Here is a 10,265-nt window from a genome sequence, read left to right on the forward strand (position 1 = left end):
AGATGGCTTCCAGAAAATCATCTGATGTGTCTTGTCACTCTCTTCTGAGTCTCCAAATCATTAGCTACAATATTTAAGCTCACGGTCATCTCACCAGCCTCTCCACCAGGCTGATGTGCTGCCTTCTGACTAAATCCCTGGGTACAGCAAGTAATTTACATATGCATAGAGTCTCCTAGGATATTATTTAATAAATGACCACTAAGAGGAGGTTCCATGAGTAAAAGAGAGATAGTATCTTAATAGAAGGGTTAATGAACCATACACCATAAAGTTTTCCTGTTAGTACATTATAAGAAATGCTCTATGAAATTAAAAGTGATAACTATGTTACATATCTACCTACTCATGAATGAAAGGGTCTGCCAATAAAACATGCTGGTAGCATAATTCACCAGAGAAAGGAATTCTAGGCTTCTAATTATTCCTGGCTATGGCATGCACAGTGTGCATAAACCAGCTCTTCCATACTCAGTAGTAAGAACAAATGCCATTACGGAATGCATATTATGTGCCAGGAATCATGCTGGGGACTCTAGAAAACATCTCATTAAGTCTCAGGACAACCCTCTGCAATAAACATTGTCATGCCCAGTTTACAGATGAGGAAACAGTTTCAGCATTAATAACATTTCCAAAGTCACACAACCCATTACTAGCTGAACTAGTGTCATTAGTCTGTACCCTCAGACACTACGGACCCTAGAGCAGAGAAAAACTGGCCTGGCTGCTAGACCTGATGGGAGGAAAGAGAGGAGCACAAGTCCAGACTACACTACAGACTGTGATAATGTGATTATAAATGGCATGGGGTTTCTTCCATCTAAAAAGTGTAATCATCTTTTCTAAGACAGAAATGTGCATGCATACACATAGACCGCACTCAATTTTCTCTAGTGCCAGGCCACCTGGTTATGGATCCTCCTCATTGTGATAAATTTTTTCTTTTCTTTTCTTTTCTTTTTTTTTTAAGATTTTATTCACTTATTTGCCAGAGAGAGAGTGAGCACAAACAGAGAAGCAGTAGGCAGGACCCTGGAATCATGACCTGAGCCAAAGGCAGACTCTTAACGGACTGAGCCACCCAGGTGTTCCTGTGAGAAATTTTGTAACAAGCTTTTTCTACAGTTTGTCATGTTTGCACCCCACATTATAGTTCTTCTATCCCCTTCCTCAAAGGGACAAACTTAGAAACGACTGGATTCATTCATACACTGTGTAGATTAAATAGCTTTGTCATTGACTAAAACAGTGGAAAAATGTAAACACCTGACTTTTCCCTAGAACACCTCAGACCAGAGGTGGAAAGGGCAAAATCCTTAGTTCTCTGATGCTGACCCTTCCTTCTCCAAAAAAATACAAGCAAACAAGCTAGACTCTCATAACGTGTATTAGCTCACAAACACCACACTTCCCACCAACAGGGAAGCTCATACAATCTCAGGGCAATTTTATCTTGTATTCACCTTGGGTAAATGTTTTCCTAAAATTTACTGTGGAAATGAACGACTGCAAGCCCCTCTTCTCAGTCACCATTCCCATGAATAAAGTTTTTCCTCTAAGAAAATAATAGGCTTAAGGCTTTCATCACAGTGAAAAGGAGCATTGATAATCACACTACAATAATCTCTGGAAGAGAGCTAAATTCTTTTTCTAGGATATTTCCCATGTATTTACCTGGAGAACCTGAACTACCAGGAATGAGCCCCTGTTCCAGGTACATACCATTTATCAAGATGCCTTCTTCTAGGTCATCAGCTCCAACCCTGGAACATTTAAACAAGCTACACGAGCAGCTCCCAAGAGCTAGGCTTTCAGGCTTCCCGCCTTCTGAAAACACAAATCTTATCAGACCACTTTCTTGATTCAGTCCTTCAATGGCTCCCAGTACCCTTGGAATGAAGTCCACAAGATTCTGGACAACCCACTGCATCTCTATCAAGCATCATCAGGAGGGATGCTATGCTCCCTCCTCCATGCCAAATGACCCACAGACCTACCATATTCTCTCCGGGTTCACAGCCTCCTGCTCTCTGCATCGCTCTGACCCCTTCCCTCCTCCCAGCTATTTTGAACTCATCCATTAGGTCTCAGCTCAAATATCGCCACCTCAGTGAGGCAATGCTCACCTCCACATTAAACGAGTTATACGATACAGACACACTCCCTCACAGTCTGCTCCTCTGTACCCATTTACCAACTGCAAAACCAACTAATAATTGTACGTTTAGGGACTATCTCCCCCAACTACACTAGAAGCTCCGTGAGCTCCAAGCTATCTCTGTCTCATCCACTCTCAGACCCTTAGAGCTGAGGCCAATGCTTCGTAAGAATCTCATGCAATACATACTGCTTGACTGATTCTTTAAACTCATGGCTCTCTTGATGAAATTGTGAGTCAAAAAAGGAGACTAAATATTAAATGCACCAAGATTTATACACTACTTTTGTTCAAATTATGTAGCTGCTGTGATTAATAAAATACAAACCCAAGAAAAGCTTTACTGAAGGGGCCTGGGTGCCTCAGTCAGTTAAGCGGCTGCCTTTGGTTCAGGTCATGAGCTTGGGGTCCTGGGATAGAGCCCTGAGTCAGGCTTCGTGCTCAGCAGGAAGTCAGCTTCTCCCTCTCCCTCTGTTCCCCAACTCTGCCCTGCCCCATGCTCACTCCTGCACACAAGCATGCTCTCTCTCAAAAAATAAAATCTTTAAAAAAGCGGGGGGGGGGGGGACTTTACTGAATCCATGGTTGTTTTTGCTATTTATTTTCTTAACTAATCAACAGAAATTCATCTGCTGCATCACTATCACATGCACACCCCAAGTATTACTAAAAGCAGTACTCAAACTCAAACACTAATTAAGAGAACAGTTCAGAGACATCCCATTACCGTGCTTACTTAACACAGGAAACTGTTTCCCAACGTATGTCAACAAAACAAGCCCTTCAGTGTTGCAGAGTATAAATGAGCTGCTTTATATCGAGTTGAAAATCCTTTCAACCACTAAGCCTTTTTTTCAGCCATTCTAAGAATCCTTCAAAGTTTCAAGTTCTAATATACACAGTGAAAAGCAGACTTAATACACAAGTCCCTTCAAAGGTATTTGATTTGGTGATTTGGTTTTACCTGGATCCTGGGACACCTGAGTGGCTCAGTCAGTTGAGTGATGGACTCTTGATTTCGGCTCAAGTCATGATCTCAGGAATGTGAGATCCAGCCCCACGTCGGACTCTGTGCTGGGCATGGAGCTTGCATGAAAGTGTCTCCCTGTCCCTCTGCTCTGTTCCCTCCTTCTCCCTTTCTCTTTTAAAAAAACAAAACAAAAAAACCTGGATCCATGAGATATTTTTGATAAGAGATCTAGAGGTCTGAGCATAACTCCCAACAGACAAAAACAAATGGATACACATACAGTCACCCTTCAATCAGATGCACGATGATTTTCAAAGATGCCATTTTTTCCTTATTCATTCAACATATATTCACTGCGTCCTTACTAATGTATTAGACATACTGTGCTAGGCATACAAAGCAAAATCCCTGCCATCGAGGAGTTCAGTGAAACAGCAAAATAGCACCTGAGTATTTCACTAGTGTCCACGAAAGTTGCTTTGAGAAATGACAAAGCAGAGTGCCCAGAAGTCTGAGACATGTGATCAGAGAATAGTCCTCCAATCTAGATCACCACAGACTAATAGAGCCCACTACCTCTCAAAACTCACAGACTCCAAATGCAAAGGCTTCAGAAAGCAGCAGAGGGAGTCAGGTGCTGTTTATTAAACGAAATGACATGAGCCATCTTTAACTCTCCAGTGTTTCAAGTACAAAAGAACTACAGTCGCTGCCTTGTCAAACCATTGTTTTTGAGCACCAAAAGCATAAAGGGCCGATTTAAGTCTGTAACACTTAGTAAGTTTACACACATACTGAAAGTAAGATAAAATACAAAATACTGTAAGACACTACTAGATATAGTCAAATCAGCTTTCACAAGGTTGCCAAAAAAATTAGCACCACAATTATACACTACATATTTGAATTTCGCTGTTTTTTTTAACAAGTTACAGAGTATGTTACTGTAAGAAGAAAAAACACACTTTGGGAAGCAATGACTCTCCCAAGCTAGACATAACAATTTCAAAAACTAAATGAGCCTCTTCCCATTTTATGGGTTGCACTTAAGCCTTTTAATGCTTTATACTCAGAGCCTTGCTGTAGCATAACTAACATTACACTAACTTTGCCCTGCCATAACACTACCTGATACAAATAAAATCTGTTTCCCAGCTTATGCTAATAAAATCAGAATAACCTGAACAGACACAGCCTCAGGTTCTCTCAAAGCAGCAGATTATTTATGTATAAATAAAAATAACAAGCCAGCCCAAGTTCGTAATTTCCTGTCACAAAATTTTCATCACAAGTTAACCTGAAAAATTAATATTTATTTAGCACTTAATACTCTATGTTAGATACTGTGCTAGGATTAAATTAAATGGCACGTATAAAATGCCTAACTCTATCATTATTATTCCCATGTAACGGTGCAAAAACCAGGGCTTACATGAGTTGAATGGTCCACAATCCCGCATCTAGTTAATGGGACAGCGGTGGGACACAAACCCAGGTCTTCCCACTAAACTTAGTGTTTGTAACCTAACTGAACCCTCTGGAACAGTGTTTGTATCTATGTGCATTTTCTTAGGAACAGATGGAGAGCTTACATTAGATTCTCAAAAAAGCCCGTGATCCCCACATAAGTTAAAAAAAATCACTGCACCATATGATCACCTGTAGGCGGATAAAAAAACAAAACAAGAAACGCCACACACTGGACTTCAAGGCCTTTCACCAAGACTACCGCTTCTGTACTCCTAAGGAGGTAAAAACTCCACAGTTACAGTTGCACTTTAAAATCCTCAGAGCAAGTCAAGGTTTCCACTCCTGGATAATTTCCAGCAACCCCTGCCACAGAGTAAGTTACACAGTAAATTGTAATACTGTATCAGTTTACATCCACTTCTGAGATTTCACAAATACTGACCATATTTATTTAGTCATTGCACTTTCCAAAATATGTTTCCATCAACCAAGCTTCACTGCATTGCCTGTGAAATAAGCTATCATTACATCCACTTCCGAGAAAGTCAAACACTGTCACCCTAAGGCCAGGCAATAAATCAGCTACAGAATCAGGATCCAAAGTGAGAAGTTACCTACTTCCCCCCCCCAAGATACTCGAGACCATGTCATTTACCCCAGAGCACCCTCTCCTAGCTACCCAGAAAACAGTGGGCATCTTTTCTACTAATGACAACATTAAATGAGATCCAGTAGTAAATCAATGAGTTAGGGCATACCCCTAGCTGCCCGATGACAAGTGTGCTCCTCTTGAAAGCTGAAGCAGATATCACAGGGTAAACACCTGGCACATGCCTGGCATCTTCAAAATGAGACAGAGCCACTGAGGGACCCTGAGAGCCCTGTGGTAGGTATGGCACTCAGCTTAACTCCCAGCATCCTGTCCCTAGGATCAGTCTTAATGATTCAGCCATCCTGAATTCCTGATCAGCAAAAACAAACAAACAAAAACAAAACAAAACCTGCATTTTTGTGGAAATTAACTTTATCTTGAAGTTAACTGGTTCAAATCCCTCATTCTACAGATAAAACTGAAAGTCAGAGGAATGCAAAAATTCACCCAAGGCCTCACAACTCAAGAGCAGAGAGACAGTTCTAGAAAGCAGGTCTCCAGACACCTGTCCAGGATCCTTACAATCCTCCTGGACACAGAGAAATCAGTCAGGGTTACTGGCAGAAGGCTGGCCATTGACATGACATCGAGGACTTCACTCCCCCCCCCCCTTGTGCCAGATTCACTCTTTGCGTCCAGACTGAGATCCCTGGGGCCCAATGTCAGGACACTGACCTCAACTTGCATATTCTGAGAGACAAGGACAATTACTTATTAAAGCTAACCCCACCAGAGAGAAGAAAAATAGGATTATGGCACTGAAGAATTAATTTCCCAAGGAGTCTATGTTAGGATGATGTTTTATTTATAACCTTGCCTGACCAAGATGACTTCCGCACAACCACCGTCCCAAACAAACAATCTTAAAGATAATGAAGAACGCCATGCTTTCTAAGCGTGCGCCAAAGGCCGAAAAAACAAACAAAAACAACAAACAAACAAACAAAAACGTAAAACAAGAAAAGCAGTGGAGAGGACACCAAAGTCATATGCTCAACGTGTCGGGGCGCAACCGACAAGTTTTAGAAGAAATTCTTCCAAGAAACCAGGATGGACACAGTTCCCCTCCCCCGCCCTCGCCGAAAATGGGAGGTTCTCTATCCAGTTTGGCAACCCGCGCGCATCTGGACACCCGGGAACATCCCGAAAGGGCGCTGCAGGCGGGCAGGTCAGCGCGGCGGACGGAAAACTGAGAGTCCCCGTCTCTCAGGAGACCGACGCTGCGCGGACCAGCCAAAACCACCCGCAGGGGATCCCGGGGGCCGGCGTCACTGACAGCCTCCGCGCAACTCCGCGGTACGGCCCGCACTCGTCTGCCAGGACCCACACACAGTCTCTTCCCCTCACACCCATCCCCTCACCACACTCCCCTCCGCCCGACAGCTGCGGCGGGAAGCAACGCCCACTTCGGAAAATGAGCTCTGAGTTGCGGGGACAAGCTAGGCGTCCAGATCACACCCGTACCCAGACCCACCGTAGCAGATACGGACAGTGAGTTCGCGGCTTTGACATCTTGGAAAGCACACTCTCAGAGAGCACCTGAAGACACACAAGCGGAGGTAACAGGCACGGGTAGTCAATAGAGCATCGGGAGGCTCCTAACTGCCATCACCCCGGCCTCCGGGCAGAGCACCTGGGTTCCCTCCCCGTCCCCACGTCCCGGGTGCGCCCTGCCACTAGCCGCGCGCGGGGCGCAGAGCTGAGGTCTCCCGATAGCCGGGACCGGCGGGGAGCGGCGGAAGGGGAAACTCACCTCCTCGTCCTGCTCCTCCTGGGACGCGCTGCTGCCCCGGGGCGCGGGTAGCGCGGTTCCTCCGGAGAGCTGCGGCGGCGGCGCACAGACTCCAAGCTCAAGCACCACGCGCGCGGGAGCCCACGCGGCCGGCGGCCGGGCTCTTACGGCGCCGCGCGGCGGCGGCGGCGGCGGCGGCGGCGGCTGCTGCTCGCGGGAGAAGCCGCCGGGCTCCCCTTCCTCCGACAGAGTTTCTGAGCCCGAGGAGCACTCGGCCGAGGAAGCGCCTGGAGAGGACACGGCGGCCACCGCAGGGGCGGGAGCTCCGGGGCCGTGGCCGCTGCAGCCGCGAGGCACCGGCTCCGGCGCCTCCGAAACTTTCTCCCCCATTTCCCTCTCGGGCCCAAAGTGCGGCCCGGGGGCGGCGGCGACGCGGCGCGCACTCAGCGTCTCCAGGGAAAGCTGCGGGCTGCGCGGCTCTGGGTCGCTCTCGCTGACGCTCCCGGGCTGCGGGGAGCCCCGCCGGCGACTACATGGCCGCGGCACGGCCGCCGGAGACCGCCGCCAACTTACCAGCCGCCCAGACTTGGCGGCCGACGGGGGCTGCCGCGCGCGGGGACAGGCCAGCTCGGGTCCGCGGTCTACGTTCCACAACCCGTGCGCGCCGCGCCCGCGCCACCGGGACTGCGGCTTCGCCAGCAAAACCTGCCTCCGGGCAGGAGCGGGGCCGGCGGAGGAGACGGGCAGTCCGGGGAACCAATGGCGGGCCAGGCGCGCCGGTGGGCGGAGGCTGCGGCGCCCCCGGCCGCACGGGCGTCAGGTAGGGGAGGCGGGGCCGAGGCTCGGACTACGGGATCCCGCCGAGGGCTTGGGGCCCCGGGGACTCTGGAGAGGAGGAGGAGGGACCCTGGAGGGTGGGAGTGGAAGCCCGCATCGGAGCCAAAGCCTGGGATTTCGAACTTGGCGGGGGAGCGGCTGTGGGTCCTTGGAATGCCTTGGAGAGATGGCTGAGGGGGCGGTGAGACCTTGGAGAAGAACTGGACTTTGTTTGGAAAAAGTAAAATCGAGGAAACTGACCAGAAGAAAAAGTAGTAGGGCTTTAAGAGTAGAAGGAAACACAGTCACGCACCCACACGCATGCTGGAGGAGAAAGAGGGAAACTTCGTCCCATACTGAATCGATCTAAACCGACCTATTAACCAATCTGGGATTCTCCGTTTAAACTCCTTGGGCCTCAGTTTCCTCAACTGAAAATGGAGATATTAATACTTGTCTTGTCAAGCTATAAGCTGAACATTATCAATGATATATATATATTCTGCCTCAGCAGCGTGCCTGGCTTGGAAACATGGATGGTTTTCCAATGACAATTTTCCTTATTTCTGTGTATAAACTAAAAGTTTAAGCCAACGACTTGTACCTTTGAAAGAGAAGAAAATAACAAACAATGCCCCTATATTTAATTGGGAACAAGAATGTGCCCAGTACTGTGCCCAGGCCTAAACAAAGTTGAATTAGAAAGGGCTTTGTGGCCCTAACCATTGCCTGTCTCTCCACATCAGCTAAGTAGAGCATGAAAAGACTTTGCATTTCCAGTTTAGTTTTTCCTATCCCTGGATTGTAAACCAGCAGGAAGCAAGACCAAGTGCTTCATTTTCCTTACCCCTAAGAATTGGGAGAAAAAACTTTCACCAAAGGCACAAGACTCACCTGACTGTCCTCCCCCGGACTGGAAAATGCACCCTCTGGGTGACTGAGTGACTTACATTTCTTGGAAGCCAGCACTCGGTTTAGCAGTGGGAAATAAATGATTCCTCACTTGCTTTCAGCTCCAGCCCTGTTCTGAGATCTGGCACTGTGACCTGGGATATAAATTCAACCTGATTAAATTCCACAGACACTGACTGAGTTGTGTGCCAGGTGCTTGCAGGGGATACAAAGATGAATAAGACAGGTCCCCTGCCCTTGAGGAGCTTATGGTCAGACAAGAGATTGATGCTGCATAATATAGCTCCATTATTAATTTTTTAAAGCTGTGGTAGTGCTACAAGAACAATGTGTCATGGGAGAAGGGGGGAGAGTTACAGAAAAACAGTTAACAGGTCCTCAAGAATCTTAGATTTCTCTTTATCAGAACAGTTTTGCCAAAGGTCCTTAAGAACTGAAGGACTGGAGTTGAAAGCCCCTTTAGCTAATGAGCGCTTTTATGCTATCACAGTATTTACAAGTGCTACATCACACAAAGTGCTTCATTATATTGGACAGCAAGCTTTGTCCTGATCAGTTTCCTCCCCCCAGGATGAAGGGGAAGGAAATACGGCATGAACCTATTGCCATAGACAGCCATATACTGCAAAGCGGGCTCTGGCTGTCAGGCATATATTGTGACACTTCCGGATTATCTGCGGGGATGTGAATACCTGCTGAGGCAAAAGGACAATTCTAGTGCCTTGACTAAGTTGTGACAGCAAGGCTGAAGAGAGAGCACAGTGGGGCGGTCAGAATGCAGTCCTGGGCCTCACAATTGCTTTTCTAGTCAGGAGTACTGGTCTTTATCTGAGCCCCTATGTGGCTGATTCGACAGAGCCAAAATGAAATCAGGACTTAAGCAAACCATTCACATGAAAGAAAAGGAGAGGTTACTTCTCTGCATCGGGAAAGAAGAGGCAATGACATGATCTGAATTACTAACAGGAGAAACAATAATAGCAATTCTTGCTTGAGCCCTAGGCATTGTCTATAGGTGGTCTCATTTAACCCTGGCAACAATCTTGTAAGACAGACTCAATTGGCCCCACTTTATAGATGAAGAAACTGAAGATTTGCAAAGTCAAATAACTTTGCCAAACGTCTCACAGCAAGCGAGATACAGAACTGTGGTTTGAACCCACTGGTCCGCTTCTGAGGCGCCGTTCAACATTCCAGTATAATGCTATTCAGAACACACCACTTTTTCAAGCACATAGTTACATGCTACATTACAAATATCCACAGAGCAGGAATACTGTTGTCTTGATTCAGTATGTAAAAGAATATGAAAGGATACTTGGAGAACAGATTGTTTCCCCCCACCCCCACCCCACATTTGTCAGGTACTTACAATGTTTTTAAATACTTTACAAATGTTAACTTTGTAATCCTTACGCCCTGTGCGGTAGCCACTATTATTAATCTCATATTACAAATATGAAATGTGTGAAAACTATGGCATAGAAAACTTATGTAATTTGCCCAAAGTCACACAGCTGTCAAGTGACAGAGCCAGGATTCAAATTTGAAC

General features: G+C 46.6%; 1 protein-coding gene across 1 annotated transcript in view; it reads right to left on the reverse strand.

Moving 5' to 3' along the window:
* MAST4 (microtubule associated serine/threonine kinase family member 4) overlaps positions 1–7,666 on the reverse strand; it is a 557,439-nt gene extending 549,773 nt beyond the window's left edge. The window contains 1 exon segment of the mRNA XM_032849379.1: positions 7,007–7,666. Coding sequence (XP_032705270.1) covers positions 7,007–7,375 — 369 coding nt within the window. The 5' untranslated portion in view covers positions 7,376–7,666.
* Positions 7,667–10,265: the final 2,599 nt, after the last annotated feature.

The sequence above is a fragment of the Lontra canadensis genome, unplaced genomic scaffold, assembly GCF_010015895.1.
Source record: "Lontra canadensis isolate GAN:19392208 unplaced genomic scaffold, GSC_riverotter_1.0 scaffold4, whole genome shotgun sequence".
Classification (NCBI taxonomy): Eukaryota; Metazoa; Chordata; class Mammalia; order Carnivora; family Mustelidae; genus Lontra; species Lontra canadensis.